This window comes from Panthera tigris, chromosome D2 (assembly GCF_018350195.1).
Source record: "Panthera tigris isolate Pti1 chromosome D2, P.tigris_Pti1_mat1.1, whole genome shotgun sequence".
Lineage (NCBI taxonomy): Eukaryota > Metazoa > Chordata > Mammalia > Carnivora > Felidae > Panthera > Panthera tigris.
In genome coordinates this window covers 85697965-85719450 of record NC_056670.1, presented here as the reverse complement: position 1 = coordinate 85719450, position 21486 = coordinate 85697965, and the positions used below count along the sequence as shown (strand labels likewise).

General features: G+C 61.2%; 1 protein-coding gene across 1 annotated transcript in view; it reads right to left on the bottom strand.

Moving 5' to 3' along the window:
• JAKMIP3 (Janus kinase and microtubule interacting protein 3) overlaps positions 1-21486 on the bottom strand; it is a 114393-nt gene that overhangs the window by 4488 nt on the left and 88419 nt on the right. Inside the window, 6 exon segments of the mRNA XM_042959864.1 lie at positions 9902-10764; positions 10766-10882; positions 13447-13512; positions 15161-15376; positions 21160-21237; positions 21324-21392. Of these exon segments, the coding sequence (XP_042815798.1) occupies positions 10714-10764; positions 10766-10882; positions 13447-13512; positions 15161-15376; positions 21160-21237; positions 21324-21392 (597 nt within the window). The 3' untranslated portion in view covers positions 9902-10713.

The following is a 21486-nucleotide window of genomic DNA, read 5'->3' as shown; positions in this document are numbered from 1 at the left end:
TTCCGGGGGCTGAGGTTGACTGTGAGGCCGTAAGACGGATCAGACACCGTGCCCAGCCTCCACGAGACATCCGCTCACTTACTTGGTCGTTCATGCAGCAACCATTCATTTGTGTGCGTCTTGGGGCCAGGCCCTGCCTCAGCATATGTTGGGGCCACACTGGGGACTGTGCAGTGAGCAAGTCGGGGACACTTCTGCCGTGGGCAGCTCCCCACCGATCACAAGAGCCCAGTACGCCGATGGTAACGTGGATTAGCACGGTGAGACAGGAGAGACGTGGGACACCGGAGGGGCTCGTGGCACACGGTGGGGCGGGTGAGACCCCAACCAGCTCAGAGCCCAGGGGGCGGAGGCTGCGGGGCACACGACTGCCCTGTGATGAGGTGATGTCCTGACAAGGGTGGACACCAAGCATCACAGCCCGCCCTTCCTTCCGAAGGGAGAGGCTATGACACAATTTTCATACTGGGCTGCACTGAAGCCCAGGGAGAAGATACAGGAGTAAGCTGATTGCCAGAGTCACAAATAGCCTTCACTTCCTAAGTACCAAAATGAACAGAAGAGGGCGAGGACAAGAGGGTGACAGGCTGGACCATCACCCCGCTGGGGGCGGCAGGGCATTTCCACGTGGGCACCGGCCCACAGCCTCGCTAACGGCTGCAGAAGCGGGACCCCACGGGTGACGCCCACTGGGAACACATGCAAATGGGATCAGGAAACAGCATCTGATTAATGTCAAAACAGAGCGCGAGGAACAGGCTCCTGCCATCTGTGTTTGCCGGGAATTCTCACCGGGATCTCGACTGTTGCGAAACAGAAAGCTCTTGGCAAAGGAGACGGCGGCTTCCTGGGGCCGGAGAAGCCCACTGCGCTCGGAGCCAACGGCAGATGGTGGGCGCCGGGGGAAAGCCCCAGGCCCGCGCCTCGCTGGGGTTTCCAGAAACGCACACGAGACACGGAAACTCGGCCCCACACAGGGTGGGTGCCCTCCGCCGGGAGAACCCCCCGCGGCCCAATCCTCCCTCTCTGCCCCCAAACCCAAACCCGCCCCTACTTCCTGTGCCGCAGACCCAGATGACCGGTGCGCGCGCGCACACGCACGCACACGCGCGCGCACACACAGCATCCGCTTATAGGCTAAAAACAGAGCCCTTCCACGTAAGCTCTGTTTGTCTGGAAAAGTGTAGCCAAACGTTGTCAAACCAGAAAGAAAAAAATCGTCCAAACTAACTGTTTGGGGCTAAGGTCTTTTTTCCCCAAAGCTCTGGTTTGGGGGAAACATCAAGAAACATCTGGCCTCACCCAGACCCAGCTAAGCTTCCGGGTTCCCGGGTCCTGCAGGGCCATCCCACTCGCCCTGCGGATGGTGCCCTGCCCGCCCTCCCCGGCCCCACAGCACAGCCCCGCGGGGCCCACACGGGGGCTGGGTCGGTCCTCCCCTCCGGAGTCATCCACACCCACACCGCGCCCTGCTCCGGGCCCTCCTCCGGCTCTCACTCTGGGGCTGCTTAGTAAACATGTAAGAAAGGCAGCGGCCGCTTCACACAGCAGGCCACAGGTGAAGACGTGCCCCAGGACCCTTGAATGCTATGGTGAAGTTCACGCGTGACCTTGATGGGCCTTGGGGGGGCCCAGACATTTGCCAACATTATCCTGGGTGGGTCCGTGTGGGTGCTCCCGGGTGAGGTTAGCATTTGAAGCAACAGGCAGAGGAAAGCAGACCGGCGGCCCCAATGCAGGTGGGTCTCATCCAATCAGTCGAAGGCCTGAATAGACCAACAAGGCTGAAGAAGAGGGAAACCTCTCGCCTGACCCGTGAGCTAGGAGGTCGGCCTTTTCCCGGCCACAGTCCTGCATAGGAATCTGTACCGTCGGCTCTCCCGGTTCTCGGACCTTTGGCCTCGGGCTGCAGACACACAGGTGGCCCTCCTGGGTCTGTGGGCTTCTCAGCCTCCAATTCCTTTCAAGAATCCCCTCTCTCTGACAGGCGGGATAGAGACACGTACGTTCTACCGGCTCTGTCTCTCCGGGGAACCCGGCCAGAACGACACATTTCCGGACTAACCTTCCATAGCTCAGGGAGGCCGAGGTGGACACGGGTCACCTCACCTGCTGTGGCCGCATGACTCAGGGCAGCAGCAGGGCCCGGACCCAGCCTGCTGGCCCCGAAGCAGTCGCCAAGTTTCCTGACGGCAGCCACAGCTCCCCCAGAACCCCACACAGACGGACGTGGCTGGTGCGGCTGGAAAGGGGCTCGGAGAACATTGAAATCCCAGAGCCACTACAATAAGCATAACACCGCGGCCAAGATACGAGGTCCGCTCACGACCCCAATCCTGGGTGACGGGGGGGCAACAGTGCCTGTGGAGGCTCCTCCCCACCGGGGACTCAACAGTCTCAAAGCGGGGCCCCGGGTCCCACAGCCCGTGGCCTCAGCATCCCCGGGACTCGTCAGAAGGGCAGATTCCAGGGCCGTTCAGTCCGTGGAGGAGCGGGAGGAGGCAGCGAGGGCAGCGGGGCCCGGCTGGCTCGGGAGGCGAGCGTCAGGGCACCATGGTCCCTGGATCCCCCACCCGCCCTTACCCTGATGGGGAAGGCGCCCCTGCAGCCCCACAGCCCACTCTGCCTCTCACCGCCTTCCCGCCTGGACCCCGCAGCCCCGCTAAGCCCCTGTGGCCTCTGCGCGTCCGTGGCTCCCGAGGCCCGTTGCAGAGAAGGCCACGCCAGGCTGCTTCAGGGCTGTGCGTTCTGGTCCTCAGCCCAGAGCGCCGACCAGCTGTGGCCAGCTGGGCCCTCACTGACCCGAGGGTGGTGTCCCCGCAGCCCACACCACTGAGCTCTTAGCACACGAGAAGACAAGGCTGCGGCTCAGGACAGCGGGGACACAGGTGCAGGGTGACGAAGCACCCAGTCCCCAGGTGCCAGGCTTCCCCCGTTCACCACGGCTGGCCACAGGAGAGATGGGGCCCGTGGTCCTCTCCGCAGCCCCCCCACAAGCCCCTACGCCTGGCTATCGGGGAACCATTGCGGTGAGGGGCCATCCCTGGGGACGCGGTGGGGTGGGGGGGGGGAGGTAATTCCAGAGGTGGGGGCAGGGCAGGACACCTCCAGTGCTGTGTTCATGCTGCAGGGACCAGTGAGGGCTGGTAATGAGCACATCCCCGCCTTCCAACCACCTGAGCACCCAGGACCCCCCAGTTCACATCAGCCCAGAAGTCACCAGGACCAGGGCCGTGCCCTCCAGCAGTGGCCAGAGGGCATTCAGAAGCCAGTGCCTCCCCGTCCCTCTTGGAGAGAAGGCTGCCTGCCCTCACACACGTACTGTATGCACTCCATGTGGCCAGTCTCCCTGCTTGCTGTGGGTGTACAGGGTCCCAGGCCTCTGCCTGACGACACCCCCCGAAATGCACAGACATGCACACACACACACACACACACACACTGCATGGACGTGCACACACACGCAGATGTGAACACACACACACACCCGAATGACAGACATCCAGACACACACCCAAATGCACACACGTGCACACACACACACCCAAATGCACAGACATCCAGACACATACCCAAATGCACACACGTGCACACACACACACCCAAATGCACAGACATCCAGACACACACCCAAATGCACACACGTGCACACACACACACACCCAAATGCATAGACATCCAGACACACCCAAATGCACACACGTGCACACACACACCCAAATGCACAGACATCCAGACACATACCCAAATGCACACACGTGCACACACACACCCAAATGCACAGACATCCAGACACACACCCAAATGCACACACGTGCACACACCCAAATGCACAGACATCCAGACACACACCCAAATGCACACACGTGCACACACACATACACACACCCAAATGCACAGACATCCAGACACACCCAAATGCACACACGTGCACACACACACCCAAATGCAGACATCCAGACACACACCCAAATGCACACACGTGCACACACACACCCAAATGCACAGACATCCAGACACACACCCAAATGCACACACGTGCACACACACACACACACACCCCCAAATGCACATCCAGACACACCCAAATGCACACACGTGCACACACACACCCAAATGCAGACATCCAGACACACACCCAAATGCACACACGTGCACACACACACCCAAATGCAGACATCCAGACACACACCCAAATGCACACACGTGCACACACACACACACACCCAAATGCACAGACATCCAGACACACACCCAAATGCACAGACATCCAGACACACACCCAAATGCACACACGTGCACACACACCCAAATGCACAGACATCCAGACACACACCCAAATGCACACACGTGCACACACACACCCAAATGCACAGACATCCAGACACACACCCAAATGCACACACGTGCACACACACACACACACACCCAAATGCACAGGGCTGCACACACCCAGACACTACTAAACGCACAGATGCACACACATACCGCACACTCACACAGTGCACAGGCACGTGCGCAGACTCACGCACCGCATGGACTTTCTGCCTGTGCTCCAGCGGTTCTCGGTTTTGCTTCTTATGGGGGTCACAGGCAGCCGCTCTCACAGCCCCGGAGGGGATTCTAACTATGACTTCTCTAATAGAGGCATCTCTTATTAATGGCTTCACGGTCACGCTAGTGAGAAGGTCCATCACTGCTGTCACCGAGATGGTGACATTTTTGGATCACCGGGCAGCTGGCCACAGGCGTGAGCCGCTGGCTGGAAAGAATGGAGGAGGCGACAGAGCGATAAAAAGGGGGAGGGGACACCGTTGGCTTCAAGCCAGCTATTCAATTTCTGCCTGAGGCTGTGAGCAAATCTAGCGAAGTCAGAGAACACCTTAGGCCGTAAGGTAAACACAGAATTCTAAGCGAAGAGCCAAATGTGTGCTCTGAACGCCGTGACCGTGACCGGAGGAGAGTCCCGCGTGCCTCCCGAGGCTGAGCTGCGTTCCGATGGCCCGGCGACACCCGAGGCAGCTCCTGCGTCAGCACACAGACGGGCTTCACAAAAGAAGGCCCAAGCATCCGCCAGAAGTGCGTCAGGTGCCAGGAAGAGGTCCCAGCACCAACCGGTAGTCGCACACAAAACACAGCGGGGGTGAATCTTAGCGCAAGGATAGCAAGGGTAAAGAGTGCGTCCAAAGGCACACGTGATGCCTCCTTTTCCAAAGACTTACAAAACAACAAAAATCATACCTTTCAGAAACCCACGTGTCTGCCACAAAGCTCTGCACAGGGACGCTGCCCCCGGTCCCAGATGGCAGTTACCTCGGGGGAAAGGGGCTGGCGATGCGTCGGGGGTCCGCGGTTAGAGGTCAGAGGACAAACAGAATGGCTACCGGGCCACTCCCGGACCAGGGGCAAGAGTGTGGCAGGGGCCAGTGTCGGGACTAACGCAGCTCTGTGCACTGGCAGCGGGCTCCAAGCTGGCTCCTGTGCACACAAACGTGGCACGAACACCGTGGCTTCACGTGAGTGGGAGGCTGCACGGGCTTGTCGCCTGCCATCAGACAGGCACACGTCTGACCGCAGCCTCTGACCCCTCCTCATCGCCACCTGGGGTGGGAGCCCAGGCCGAGGAAGCCTCCTGGAGGGCTGGCTGCCTCCAGGGGTGGGGGTCCTGCAGGAACAAGGCAGGTGCCAGGCAGGGCCCTTCGGTGCCCCCAAGACGGGACAGGCGGTGCCTGAGGACAGCGATCCTCTGAACCCAGCCTCCACCCCTGGGAAGAAAAGACTAGAAAAAGCTAGTTGCTCGCATTTGGGTGAACCTTCTGCGAGGGAAAATAGCCTACCTTTTGCTCCATAAAAAGTAAATTAATTAATAAAACAATACACATGAATGAAGAAGAAAATTCCATTGAATTGTAATGAAGAAACTACAGATATTTTCGCACGAGGGTTCCTGCTCGCTGTGAACAGAAGCAGCCTCTCCAGCGTGACGCCATCACCCTTCGTGGGCCACCTGGGACGCCACGGCGCACAAAGGACCCGCCACCAGGCTGCTCGCCGGCAGCTGTAAATCCGGGTCTGCTGACAGCTAATGTCACACACGTCAGGCCTGCCCCCCAGCCCCAGGAACCGGTGAGGACCGGGCTGCGGGGTGCGGCCAGTGCGGGGACAGCAGCTAGCAGCACACTGTCCCCGCCTCCTGGCGTGAGGTGACTCGGAGCTGGGGAGGACACTCCAGCCGGGACAGGGCTGACCGCGGGGCAGGGCTTGGACCAGACAAGCAGAGGGATTTTGACCAAAATGGGGGGGGGGGGGGAGAGAAGCAGGGGGTGGGACAGCACAGGCAAAACCCGTGCTTCGACCCAGACGATTCCCGCTGTGTGAAAACGGACTTGGAACCAGTCCCGGGTATGATGCCAGACACCGAGCCACAAGATTCTAGAAGGAAGCACGGGAGCAAACGCTTGTGATTTTGAATCGGGCAGTTTTCTTAGGCCCGACGCCGAGGGGTGGGGGCGGGGGTGGGGGTGACAGGTGGAGGGGGTGGGGATGGGGGGGTGAATGCAGAGGGCACAAGAGGGAGTTTGAGGGTTGGTGGCAGCGTCCCCTATCGGATTGTGGCGGGCACACGTGCGTGCCCAAGCCCAGAGATCTGTACAGCACAGTGACCTTTATGGCGCGTAAATAAGACACAGACCACTCTGTGGGGAAGCCCAAATGGGACCCAAGCCGCGACACATGAACTAACCGTGGACAAATGGACGGCACAGGCCTATGGGGAAGAGGTGGGAAAGAAAAGAGCCAAGTTATGTGGGAAAACACTATTTTGTCTGGGCAGTACCAGCTACAGAGACAGGGAGCTGTGCACAAAGGCACCCTCGTCGGTCAATCCGTTTCTCACAGGCTGTACAGGTTGGCGATTCTGCCGCTACCCCGTGTGTGTGCTGGGGCTGAGCAAGTGAGCACACAGAGTGTATACAGCCGGAGCCAAAGAAAGGAGTCACAGACGATGGGGGGAGGCCGGATGGACGTTGAAGTGTTAACCTAGAACTGGAGGTATCATTATGAACTCATGGTTTTATAATAGACAGGGGACAGATGATTGATGATAGATACATAGATAAGTGATAGACGGATGGATGATGAGAGATAGACGATAGATGGATAGATAAGCAGATAGACGAAGAGACGGATGGATGGATGGATACATACATAGGCAGACGGATGGATGGCTGATGGATACACAGATGATAGATGGATAGGTGGACGGATGGCTGGATGGACGGACAGACAGATGATAGATAAGCACACGGATGGATGGATGGATAGATGATGGATAGATGATGGATGGATGGATGGATGGATGATGGACAAACGGACAAGACAGACATATACATACATACATACATACATACATACATACATTCACACATGATAGATGGTAGACAGGTGGCGGGTAGGTGCAGAAATAAACAGGCATGTGCAGAAAGTAAGGCATGTGCTCAAGCAGCACACGGGGCGCGTCAACAGGACACAGGAGCTGCCTGGACGAGCGCTCAGTGGCCGGGACAACCCGACAGGAAGATAAGCAGTGATGGCGCTGGACTGTAGCCCCCAGAATAAATGTCCCGACCCGGATCGCTGGACAAAGAAGGGAACAGCTGGAATGGGGCACAGGAAGCCCGCGGCAGCACCGCGACATCCTACGGCTGCGGCAAGGCCCGCTGACCGCCGCCAAAGTCCGCGCCCAGAAGCTTCCGGAGAAACAGCACCCTTGCGGTCTCAGGTGCCTCTCCCCAGTGCGTTCACCGGGCACGAACAACACGTCTTTGGTGCAGAGCCTGGGAGGTGTTGTCCACCGGTGATAAAGGCTAACGTCACCCAGGATGCATGATGCGTGGGCATCGTGTCACTCGGCTGGGCAAACTCACGGTGACACTGTGGCCCCAGCCCCTCCGGCTGCCTCGGCCGTCAGGGGCCACCTCTCACGGGACATCAGGATGTCAGACCTACTGTTCCTGCCTGCTGTGACAGCCCAGCCCGAGGCCCGTCTCATACATTTTCCCACTTTGACGAGCATTCCAGAACTCCCTCCCTGATGCCCAGGCAGCCGGGAGGCTGGGCGACGGGGCGGGGAGGAGGCCTGCTTCTCTCCGGGCTCTGTGTCTGCACACCTTTAGGGCCGTCTGGCCCCCCTCGAGGGGGCTGCCGTGTGGTGTGTCCCCTGCCTCCAGCCCCGGCCAGCCCCGAGCTAAGGTTGCCCCACGGTGAGCACCCGGAGCTCTGCCCAGGCCCTGGAGGTCACTGAGGGCAGCTGTGTCTGCCCTCCCTACCGGTAGGACCCGCTCGCAGCTCTGGGGGCACCGAGCGTCCTTCCAAAGCCTGGCAGATCCACCCCGCCGCGAACACCGTAGGGCAGGCCACAGAGCCACTGGCTGGCTCACCGGGGACACACTACGGGGAAGGATGTGGGTGGGGCATTTCCGGGGACCCTGGACAGCGTGTTTTCAGAGGGGCGTGTGCCACTGTGACACACACGTTCACTGTCACCTCGCTACGGGCGACCTTTAAGGCTGTGATCGTGCACGGTCCTCCCCAAGCAGTCAAAGGCAAGGGCGGTGTGTTCAGCACTTTCCTGAGCACCATGTGCTCGGCCTGAGGGCTTCCGCACCAGCTGTGAACCGTGGCTCGAGCCCCAGGGACTGCAGGCCCCAAAGCGCATGCTTGGGTTGGAGCTCACGTAAGCCCTCGGGGCGTCCCGGGAGCAGGACTGGGACCAGGCAGGCTCTTGCTCCGTTCCGGAACAAGCCCGAGAGTGACCCTCTGGGCCCGAGGCCGTGCCCATGCACCCCTGGAGGACCCCGGGGTCCCACACGTGCCATTATGTGCCCCTTCGAAGGAAAGTGTGCCACACGTGCTCCATGACATGAAGACCATGCTGCTGGACCCCTTCTGCATGAGCAGGTGGTGACCTCACAGGCTCCCCCTCCCACAGCCCCGGCCTCTGCCTCCACTTCTGCTCCCTTCCCTACACAGCAGTGCACATCCTGGGGAACCCCCTGCAGCCCCGCCACCCGAGGAGCGGGAGCCCCGATGGGGAGACGGCTCACCGAGCAGCCCTGGGTGTGGCCCACCAGCCTCCACCAGCAGCTCAGCAGGCCTCACATAAGTGGCCTCACTTAGGCAACTCCCCTGGGGGCTGAGAGCTCAGCCGCAGCACCCTGCCTGGGCCTGATCCCCCGGAGGGCGAGCCTCCTAGCCTGCAGGGTGCGGGGGCTGGGCAGAGAGAGGAGGTGAGGGGTGAGGTCCTGACCCCTGAGCTCAGCCAAGTGCATGACTCTGCCTGAAGGGAAGGGGAGCCTTGGGGGCTGGGGCTCAGGAAGCGGGGGACGGCGGGGGGGACTGCTCTGCAGGGTGGAGTAGGAAGCTTTCCTTTACCGAAGCTTCTGGCAGCAGGAAGGTGGGGGTGGCCAGGGCTGGCCAGTAGACCTGTGGGGGCCGGGGCACATTTGGACAGCCCTTCACTGGCAGGAGAGGAGGCCACCCTGGAACTCAGGGATGTCCCCGTGGCACACACTTGGATGCATGGGGGGAGTGTCCTGGGTCTGGGCGAGGAAGCCCCCAGGGGTCACCACATTGAGGGACGCTGAGGAGCCCACACAGGGACGCCCCCAGGAAGCACCCTGTGGTCCAGGGGTGGTGGAGAGACCCCTCCCCGTCTCCACTGGCCGGGACAGACACCCAGGGCTCCCACAGCAGGGCAGGCCCCAGCAAACCGAACCCACATCTCCGCCGGGACCACACGGGACCAAGCAGAAGGAGGTACGGCAGTGCCCGCGAGGGCCCCAAACGGTGAGGGACGGGCGACAGGGAACACCGCCTCCCACGGACAAATGGCTGCGCTTACCTGCTCACCACCTGCGCTTCGGGTTCCCTCCTCGTATCTGCGGGACCACGGGTGCATGGCTGCCCTCGGTGGGCACTGCCCTTGAGGGAGAAGGCCGGAGGTCTGCACCGCAGCTTCGGCCCCGCTCGGCCCGGGGCCTCCGGGCTGGGGTGGCGCCGGGCGCCCGGGGCCGCAGTGTCTGGGGTTCTGCGTTCCAGGAAAGCCAGGCCCCTTTCCAGTGGGTCTGGGCCCTCTCGTGTCCCACCTCCCGCTACCACGCTCCTCAGTCTCCCTCTGGTCGGTCCCACCGCGCTCCTCTGCGAGGCTCAGGGAGGCCTAGGAGGCCGGGGGTTCATGGCACGGTGCATGCGGCAGCCACGGCTGTTCCCACGGGTGACAGGCAGGGGTGCGTCAGCCAGTAGGTGCTCAGGACCCCGGCAAGCGAGTCCTCCTAGGCCACCTGAGATGGCACGGGGAAACCGTCCTCGGAACATCCCCCTTGACCCGTCTGGGGCCTCCCCGAGTGAAGGTCGCCTCTTGGCCGCGGGCTTCATTGTGTCACGTGGTGGGGTGCCTGTGTCCGTTCATCTGAGACGCGTGTCGCACGATTAAGGGGCCGTGAGGTGGGAGCGCGGGGCGCCGGACGCTTCTGCACAGAAGCAGCTCTCTGCACCTGCTCAGCAGGGAACTCGTGCATCCCTGTCACCGGGATAGGGAGGCTGCGCCCCGAGGAGAGACCCCAGGGTCCAGCAGCCAAGACCAGGCCTCTTCCAGAGGAGCCCCAGTCAAAGAACTAGTTCTAATTCTGGCTCACAGAGTGGACAGGTGCCCACTCAGAGGTGCTCAGAGCGCCCCTTTCTCCCTCTTCCTCGACGGGCCGGGGTCCGCAGAGACCAGATCCTCGCGGGTCTTCGGGGACGAGACAGGGCGTCTTGTCTGGCGGCCCGGGCACCGGCTGCTCTCTGGTCCAGCTGGAGGAAAGGGGTCTGGCTCCTCCGGGGGCTGCAAGGAAAGGGCAGGACACACGTCAGGGAGACTCCTCTGGACAGGAAGGGGCTGGCGGGGTGGGGGACGGGGACAGGATGCGGCTGCCCCAGGGGGAGCCTCTGGGGATGCCCTCAGAAGGGCAGGGATGGCAAGCGGGTCGGCGAGGCCAGTGCTGCCTCCGGTCCTCCTCTGTGTGGGAAGGAAGCAGCGGGCAGGCCTTGTATGTGGGCCTGGTCTAACGCCACGGTAACACCACAGCTGAGCATGACTGCGTTCATGTCCGTGGATGAGACCCTCGTGTCACGGAATCCCGGGCACTTGTGGCCGAGTGTCCAGTGTAACCCAATCTCGTGCTCCGTACCACGGGAAAAGGACAAGAAACACGAGACAACCGTGCTCCCCAGCACTGCTTCCTGCCAACGCCACAAGCGGGGAGCAGGAGCCCACCTGGGGTGCCGTGCACGCGGCCCCTCCTGGGGGAGGCCCTCCAGGAGGGGTCCTCACTCTCCCTCCTGCTCAGGACACGCAGTGCCCTCGAGCCCTCTGACGTCGCCAGAGCCTGAGTCCCGGCCCGGGCTCTCAAGGCGGCCGGGTGGCTGCGAAACGACCCTTGGAGGCAGCTGGAGGGCCGGGCCCTGCCGGTCCCCGGGGAGCAGGCGGGACCCTCGCACACCACGACCAGCCGGAGCCATACTCACCACGTCAGGGGGCCCAGGCGAGCTATGACCACAGAATGAAAGCTAAGGAGAAAAATAAGAACAAAAATAGAAACTGAAAAGGAACGGGGGAGGGCAGAGACGGAGGGGAAGAGAGAGAAAAAGAGTTTGTAGACATCTGGCGAGAAAGGACGGCGATCACAGAGATCACAGACAGAACAAGACGCGCCCTCCGCCGGGCACAGGAGCAGACCCCGCTGCTGTCCTGCGTGCGCGGCTGGCGCTGGGAGGGGCCGTGAGGACGTCCTGGGTCCACAGGGACAGTGTGTCCCCACGCGCCCCACACGAGCGCCTTCACCCACCCCCCCGGCTCTTCCTCCTCCGTGGGGCCGACGGTGGGCCCCTCGCTGGCTGACCACGAGGAGGGGGTCTTGTGGAGCCCCTCCAAGGGCCAGGCAAACCCAGCGCCCCGATAAGACTCTGGTCTCAGTCCCACTGTAACGGTAAAGGGCCAGCAACCCGGACCGATGTCACACTGGGGCCTCACTGGGGCGGGGGTGGGTGGACAGCCAATGCAGACACAAGAGAAGGTCTGGCGGAGGGTCCAGAGCCTCTGGAACCACACGAGAGGAATTCACACCCAGTGTTTAACACCCAAGTAGTTAATGCAGACAAACGCTCCCACATTAAGACGCAAGGGAAGACCGACGTTTACTCTGGAGGAGAGGCTGCACGCGCCGTGAGGCTGGAGCCCTGAGCACAGCGCCCCTGCGCCCCCGGGGTCTGCTGGAAGCTTCCCCAAGTGTCAGCGTCCACGTGGCAGCAAACCCTGTTTGCAGGGCACCTCTCTGCCATCCACCCTGCATGGTCCAGGGGCACCGGCACGGCAGGGTCGCACGGTTACCGTGATGACCACCGGGCAGATGGCAGTAAAGTGTCCAGGGAAGGGGCAGGCGTTGTCACTGAGGTGGGGGGGGCCGGGGGGTGGGCTGTCACTGGGAGGGGCCACACCCTCCCTCCGTCACGGGGCCTCTGCGGGCTCCTCCTCTGGCAGAGGCTGAGGACGTGCAGCCCATGGGGCTCCCGTGTGAGCACCCACCTCCTGCTTTCCCGGAAAGGACAAGGCAGGGAGGTGGACCCACCAGCCACCTCACTGAGCGCTCAGTGGGGAGCTGGCCATTTTAGGGAGACCTACCCCACAGGCGGGACCGACTGCAAGAACCGAACATCAGTATGACCCCGGAGATGCTAACACATCCCTAAATCACAGGAAAAGAACAACGCCAAAGTAAGCGATGCCACGGGAAGAGGCAGGGCTCTCTCCAGGCATGCTCCAGACACCTTGATTTGGGGACCGCCAAGTCAGGCTGTCACCAAGAGTGGACACAGTGCCTGTGACCTCACGCCTGGCAGGGCTGGGGGTCCAGGAAAAGAGCCAGACCGTCCGCCCTGGGGCCCCAAGCTGCGTGGCCCCAAACCAACTGCACACCGGGACCTCAGGTTCCTAAGCCTGAAAGCAAGGACACGAAGGACCGGAAACAAGAGACTGGGACTGGACAGATGGCCTGCTTCCGAGAGAAAATCCAGTCCTGCAGGAACTTGAGTTTTAGACCAACCGCTTGGGAAACGTGGAGGCATCACGTACTCCACACAGCCACCAGCACCACAAGGACCCTAGGTCACTGGCTCAGCTCCCACTGCTACGGCTGGGGACACGGAGTCCGTGAGCGACACGGCCCCTCCCAGGTGGCATGGCTGGGTCACTGCAGAGGGGGCGTTCCCAGAGCCGGGGCTCCCAGCTCTGCCCTGGAGCCTCTTTCTGACCAACCGCGCCTCAGCCCCCGGAGCGCACGCTAACGACACGTGTCAGCCGTCTGTGTTCCCAGTGAACAGAACAAGCCCCCGAACGTGCATCTGTCTTACCTTTTCCTCCAGTTCCTTGATCTGCCTCTTCTGACCTTCTATCCTCTCTTCTAACTCTTTAATCCTCTGCAATGTTAAGAAGAGAAAATCTTCAGTAATCAGAGCATGTATTTGGGGAACCAAGTACTTGGAAAAAACCCTTTCGAGGTTTGCACTCATTTACTGCGAGGGGCCAGGAGCCTGTCTGTCCTGTGTCCGTGGAATGCTGGAGGCCGTGTCTGAGCAGAGGAGTAGCCTTGCTCCCCTCGGTTTCCCTTTTGGACACAGCCATTCTTAGTCGGTGGCTCTGCTCCAACAAGAGTGACGTCTTCCCGCCCCCTACGATTTCAGATCGTAAACCATAACGTTAGCTAGAAACCCAAGGAATCGATTCACGCCCTTCCCAGATGCCCCTACAACAGCACCAAGGCCACAAAGCCAGTCCCAGGGAGGAGTCTCCTCAACAAGGTGACACGGTACTCGAAGCCCCAGTCTTCGCTGTGGTATACCAGGCCGACTGGATGCAAATTTGTGTGTCCACCCTGGAACCGGATGCCGTGTCTGGACCCTGCAAGCAGCCTAACTCTGGCTACAGCCTGTCGGATGGGCAAGAGGGGTCCACAGGTAATGGCCACACTGACCACCCTGAATCTGGCAGAGACTGTTCTGGTAGCTGACGATCCTCTGGTCAGACGTCACCCACCAACATTCACAGGAAACCGTGGTTTACTAATTTATCTGACTTCACAGGTTGAGCCTTTGAACACAGAACCCACCCGTAAAGCCCCCTTCCAGGCCCCAAGGGCGCACACAGGGGAGCAGAGGCACGTCCGTAACACCAAGGCTGCCCAGAGTGCCAGGGCCCTGCACCTTCTGTTAGAAATGGACCTACGGATCGGCTTGAGGTCCCAAAGTGCCCGAGGCTAGAAGCCAGGGGCTTCCCCCAACACACGAGCTGCTGCTCCCCACAAGACAACTTTACCAGGTCCTGACCATCGAAGGAGGAGTCATTGTAGAGACCTCACAGTCAGGGGTCCCAAGAGAGAGGGATGTGCTACCCTCAGGAGCAGATGGTACAACCCAGGTGGCTGATCAGAGGTGACAGGGAGTCTGGCACAAGCGCCTACCGTGGGAAGGCGTGGCCGTTGGCGATGTGGCCATTGGGGTGGGGTGGGGGGCCATGGAAGGGCGTGGCCGTTGGAGATGTGGCCATTGGGGTGGGGTGGGGGGCCACGGAAGGGCGTGGCCGTTGGAGATGTGGCCATTGGGGTGGGGGGGGGGGTGGCCATGGGAGGGCGTGGCCATTGGAGATGTGGCTATTGGATAGCACCCGGTGAAGTGCCTGGCCATGGGAGGGCATGGCCATGGAAGGGGATGGCCTTTGGAGATGTGGCCATTGGGGTGGGGGTGTGTGGCCATGGGGGGGCATGGCTGTTGGAGACTTGGCTATTGGACAGCACACCGTGGAGGCGTGGCCGTCGGAGACGTGGCTATTGGAAGGCACACTGTAGGGGGTAAGGCCATGGGAGGGCACGGCCATTGGTGATGCGGCCACTGGGGTGAGGGTATGGCCCTGGGGGGGCGTGGCTGCTGGAGTTGTGGCTATCGGACAGCACACCGTGGAGGGCGTGGCCGTTGGAGATGAGGCTATTGGAGAACACGCCGCGGGAGGGCGTGGCCACGGGACTTCGGGAAAGAAGCGCGCAGCCCCCTTCTTCGGGCACCCCACCCCCACCTGCAGGCGCACCTGCTGTGCCAGCTGCAGCAACTCCATGCGCTCCCGCAGGATCTGGGCATCACGCTCGCGCAGCTCGCTCATGACCTGACGCTTCCACTGCTCCACGGCCACCTTGAGCTTCTCGCGCTCCTCCTGCGACAGAATCTCGGCCACTTTGGCCCCGGCCTCCTGCTGCAAGGCGTCGTATAGCATGGCTTCCAGCTCCAGGATGTGCTGGTGGCGGAAGGGCAGACATTAGTCTTGCCTTCTTCTCAAAGGGCTGCCTGGGCCTGATGGGGCCAGGGAATCCCGTGACCCCCGGCGTTACAACGTCCCCAGAGCACCCACGGAGGGGACTATTTCCCCTGGACTGGCTTCAATGACCTTCTGTAGAGTGGAAACACAATCCAGGAGTAATTCGTCCAGGGGCATTCACCTCTAAATTACTGCTCACTCGTGCACTGAGACTTCAGTGGCAGAATTCTCATGTCATGCTAACATAGGGAACACAGGTGAGCAGATATCTGAGACCAGAGTAGGATGACAGCCCCTAGGGAGTCGGGGGAAAGCATGACAGAGGAAGACCTCTTCCTTCGCTCATGGCCTTCATCAAACCCTGGGCTTATGAGCCCCAGTGAAGGAAGAGGGGCAGTGCTCACAGGTGTTTGTCTGATGTAAGGACAAAATCGACAGTAAGTCCCTGACTTCCAGCTTCTCTCTGAGGCCAGGCCACTCTGTGGTCCTCAATGACACCTGTGGTGGGTCAGTCGTGTCCCCAAGAAGACACGCTCAAGTCCTGATCCCCAAACCCCGTGAGTGCGGCCTTATTTGGAAACAGAGTCTCGGCAGCCGTAATCAAGTTAGGATGAGGTCATGCTGGATTGGGGGGGTGGGGCGGGCATCCAGTGGATCGTGTCCTTGTGAGGAGAGGGGAGTTGGGAGGCAGTCACAGAAGACATGGGGGAGAAGCCACGTGAAGACAGAGGCAGAGGCTGGGGGAACCGCTGAAGCCCCCAGCAGCTGGAGGAGGCAGGAAGGACCCTCCCCTGGAGCCTCGGAGGGAGCATGGCCCTGTGACACCGGGCTCTCAGACTCTGGCCCCCTGAGCCCTGGGAGAATCCCCCTTTCTCTCAGCTGCTCCCTGCTGCCTCAGACAAGGCCTCACCGCCACTCAGCCTCGAGGCCCTGTGTGCCGCGGTCCCCACCTCCCGGCTGCACCACCTCCAGTCTCAAGATGATAAATCCCCAAACTGCCTGCACCCGTGGTGCCCAGTACATACTGCTGGACCTGGTTGAAGACGCCACCTCTGCAGAGCCATCCGGTGCCACGCCTTCCGCGAGGCTGCAGCCCTTAGTAGCCCCAGGTCGTGAGACAAGTGGGGACACACAACTTGCACAGGGTCCCATGGGGACAGCTGGGGTCCGGACCCTGCAGGGCGCTTGCTCCCGAGTCTAGTCTTCACCCTGCCTGTGAGGGCTCGGATAGAGAGCCCCTCACGCCCCTGGTCCCCAAGCACGTAAGCCACCCTACCCCTCCGTGGGGGACCACGGTCCCCAAACGTGTGCTATTCACAGTTAGGGGCCACAGCGCTCACCGCAGACTTCAGGGGAAGGACCCATAATCCCATAGGCTCCCCACCCGTGAGAGCACCCAAGAGAAGCAGAGAGGCTGACAGGCCAAGTGGAGCCAGGCCCCGGACGCCCAGGCCAGGGCTGAGAGAGCCGGGCTGGGGCCAGGCGGAGTGGGCCGGGAAGCGGCCGTGGGCGGGGACACAAGACGAGGAGAGAGCCGCGTGGGGTGTGGGGCTCACCCCTCTGCCGCCTCCCAGAAGTCCAATGCAATGCCCAGAAACCACGAACCAATGCAAAATGATCTCTTTGCTGTAACTCAGCAGCCAAAATGCATACCTTGTTATAAATTCCTAAGGATTTACCAATTTGATCTGGAGTACTCTCAAAGCTCTTTCCTCGGGAAACTTTCCTGGTACAATCTTTGAAAAAACCAAGTTCTTCAACTACAGAAACCCCTCTTCCTATCAAAGCCATAACATCTTCAGAAATGAAGGGTTCTATTTCTTCAGGCAAAATGATTTTGAAAAGTCCTTTCGGCTTAGTGGACGTTTTAGGAAATGAAAATAAATAAATAAATAAAACCTTTGGACCTCACATTTTATTGCTTTTGACAACCACAGAATAAACTCTCCCCAGCTGTCACAAGCAGCTCAACAGTCCCCATCAACCACCACTTCTTAGAGCAAAAGAGCTTAGGCGGGTAAGGTAAGCGAAGCATTTAAAAAATAAATAAATGCAGCTGAGTGTGGGGCTTAGAATTAGCATCACAATGGCCCGGCACAAAGCTGGTGGCAAGAGATGTGTGGTGACTTTCTGTCCCTATGTGAGCCTGAGCCATGGGCCACCTGGAAACTGCCCCTGGGCCCTCGGCCTCTCCCAAGCCTCCCGCAGGAACAGCCTGGTCCGTGCAGCTTCCCCAGGGCGGTCATCACACGGCACGGACCGTCTTTACCCTTTCGAAACCCCAGCCGTGGCCCTGTGTCCACAGACAGGGCAGGGAGGGTGTAAACCCCGGACAGGTACCCACAGGGCACCCCGGCACCGGTCTGTGCCGCCCTCCATAACAGGGCTTCGTGAATGGCAGAAAGAACTAACCGTCCAGCAGGAAGTGCCGGCGTGAATGGCAGGTGAAGAAAACAAGAGACAGCAAACGTGTGTCCTTCCTATTGGAACTGGAGGAAGGGGGCATCACGGGGGAGGGGTGTCCCCGCAATGGTCTTCCCCCGGGGACGGCCCCCCAGCCCCAATCACATCACACAGCCCTGCGGCTGAAGAGGCCACCCTGCTCCCCGACCCTCTGAGGTGCAGGTGCGTGTGTGTGTGTGTGTGTGTGTGTGTGTGATATGCAGCCCACTCTCTGACATCACGTTCACCGGCCTATGTTCTCTGCACTGATGTCACATATAATCAATTCCTATTCCTGAGCTGTATCCTGAGGAATGCCCGGGGCCTGGGGCTGAGCTGTCCCCTCCCTGCACGTGTCTGGGATGCAGGACCAGAGCACAGGGAGCATCGGTAGCGGGGGGCTCGGAGCTGTCCAGCTGCCCCCCATATACTGTGAGCATGCTTCCCACCCGGCACCGTGGACTGGAAACATGGACCCTGGCACATATTTCTGGGACGGTCCATCAGCGCCAGCTCGGCTCTCTGAGGCCACCTCCCTCTGCCACCTCCTCTGCAGCTGCTCCCGCAGTGACTGTCTGGTGAGTGGGCCACTGTCACCGCCATCGGCACCCAGCAGAGCCTCTGCCCTGCCTCGAGGGACCCTGATGGGTGAACAGAAACCTCACGCTGCCAGATTCCAAGCTGGGCGATGCCCGCTCCGCACACAATTACCTCGCTGTCCTCACAATCCAGGGGGCGGGAACTAATGCCTCCGGTTACCGCACGGATGCCTCTGGCCTCAGGCGTCCGCTAGCGGCAGGGTCGCTTCCGGGCCCCTCGGCAATGCTCGGGCCACCTCTCCCGGGCCACCGGGCAGCTCTCCCTGAACAGGGTCCATGACATGCACTGGCCTTAGGGACGGCCGGTCCAGGGGAGAGAAAGGTGCACGCAGTCTGGAAGCGCTGCTGAAGGTGACACTGACCTGAGGGGTGGGTAACAGATGCCACCAAGGACACGCTCGCGCCCGAGGAGCCTCCCACCTCCGGGACGCCCCGCAGTGCGCCTCTGAGGAGCAGCCAGACCGTCCCTGATTCGGATTCACCCCCTTGAAACAAAGGCAGCCTGAGGCTCACATGAGAATCCCGGTTCTCAAACCCGAGTCAGCGAGGACTGAGTCCCGGTGACCGAGCGGCGTCTGCAGGCACTCCCCGGTCTCGGTGCCACCCGCAAAGCGGACACCCTCCAGGCGCACGAGCAGGGACGCCTGCTTCCACGGGGCCAGCCGACGTGCAAAGGCAGGGAAACGCACACTTCTCGGAGCGGGGGCACACGCACACTTCTCGCAGCGGGGGCACACGCACACTTCTCGGAGCGGGGGCACACGCACACTTCCTGGAGCGGGGGCACACGCACACTTCCTGGAGCAGGGGCACACGCACACTCAGAGCAGGGGCACGCGCACACTTCTCGCAACAGGGGCGCACGCACATTTCTCGGAGCAGGGGCACACGCACACTTCTCAGAGCGGGGGCACACGCACACTTCCTGGAGCAGGGGCACACACACACCTCTCGCAGCCGGGGCACACGCACACTTCCTGGAGCAGGGGCACACGCACACTTCTCGCAGCGGGGGCACACGCACACTTCCTGGAGCAGGGGCACACGCACACTTCTCGCAGCGGGGGCACACGCACACTTCTCGCAGCGGGGGCACACGCACACTTCTCGGAGCGGGGGCACACGCAGACTTCTCGCAGCAGGGGCACAGGCACACTTCTCGCAGCAGGGGCACAGGCACACTCCTCGCAGCAGGGGCACACGCACACTTCTCGCAGCAGGGGCACACGCACACTTCTCGCAGCCGGGGCACACGCACACTTCTCGCAGTGGGGGCACACGCACACTCGGAGCAGGGGCACACGCACACTTCTCAGAGCAGGGGCACACGCACACTCAGAGGGGGGCACACGCACACTTCTTGTAGCAGGGGCACACGCACACTCAGAGCAGGGGCACACGCACACTTCTCGCAGCAGGGGCACACGCACACTTCTCAGAGCAGGGGCACACACACACTCGGAGCAGGGGCACACGCACACTTCTCACAGCAGGGGCACACGCACACTTCTTGGAGCAGGGGCACATGCACACTCAGAGCAGGGGCACACGCACACTTCTTGGAGCGGGGGCACACACACTTCTCGCAGCAGGGGCACACGCACACTTCTTGGAGCAGGGGCACATGCACACTCAGAGCAGGGGCACACGCACACTTCTCGGAGCGGGGGCACACACACTTCTCGCAGCAGGGGCACACGCACACTTCTCGGAGCAGGGGCACACGCACACTATACGCATCAGGGGCACACTCACACTTCTCGGAGCGGGGGCACACACACTTCTCGCAGCAGGGGCACACGCACACTTCTCGCAGCAGGGGCACACGCACACTTCTCGCAGCAGGGGCACACGCACACTTCTCGCAGCAGGGGCACACACACACTTCTCAGAGCAGGGGCACACGCACACTCGGAGCAGGGGCACACGCACACTTCCTGGAGCAGGGGCACACGCACACTCAGAGCAGGGGCACACGCACACTTCTCACAGCAGGGGCACACGCACACTTCTCGCAGCCGGGGCACACGCACACTTCTCGCAGTGGGGGCACACGCACACTCGGAGCAGGGGCACACGCACACTTCTCAGAGCAGGGGCACACGCACACTCAGAGGGGGGCACACGCACACTTCTTGTAGCAGGGGCACACGCACACTCAGAGCAGGGGCACACGCACACTTCTCAGAGCAGGGGCACACACACACTCGGAGCAGGGGCACACGCACACTTCTCACAGCAGGGGCACACGCACACTTCTCAGAGCGGGGGCACACGCACACTTCTCGCAGCAGGGGCACACGCACACTTCTCAGAGCGGGGGCACACGCACACTTCTCGGAGCAGGGGCACACGCACACTTCTCAGAGCGGGGGCACACGCACACTTCTCGGAGCAGGGGCACACGCACACTCGGAGCGGGGGCACACAAGCTGGAACCCCCGGGGAATGAGGTTCCTCACATGCAACTGTGTTCAGTTAACTCGTAGCAGCGTCACTTGTCGTGAATCCTACTTTTTCGACTCATTTTAAATATCCATTTGGGTTCTGCCTTCACAGGGCAAAGTGCTGACGGGGCAGTAGGGCATCTCGGACCTCGCTGACAGGGAGACGTGCAGAGAGTGACCCCACGGTGGTCACCCTGGCCCCAGGCACCCGACGTGTGAGCAACTCCCCCCGTTTCTCCCCAGATCTGCACCTGCCCCGCCAAATGGCTCTTACCCTGTGAGCCTGGTCCAAGGACTGCTTCCTGTAATCCAGCTCCTCATCAAGGTAACCCTTCTGCTTACTGAACAGCTCCTGAAACACAAGAGGACCCGTGTCTCGGCCTCGGGCACCCACCTGGCGATATCGTGCTGCGGACACGAGGCAAGACGCCCACCAACCTTCTCGCTCTCCAGGTCAACCATTTTTCGGTGCAGGGCTGACTCCGTCTCTTCGATCTGCTGGAGCCACTGGACACAAACCGAAAGAGCAGGTGGCGGTGACCTTCCCGGTGGCCACGCGGGCACCAAAGCCATCCCACCTCCCCCCAGGCTCCACAGGCGG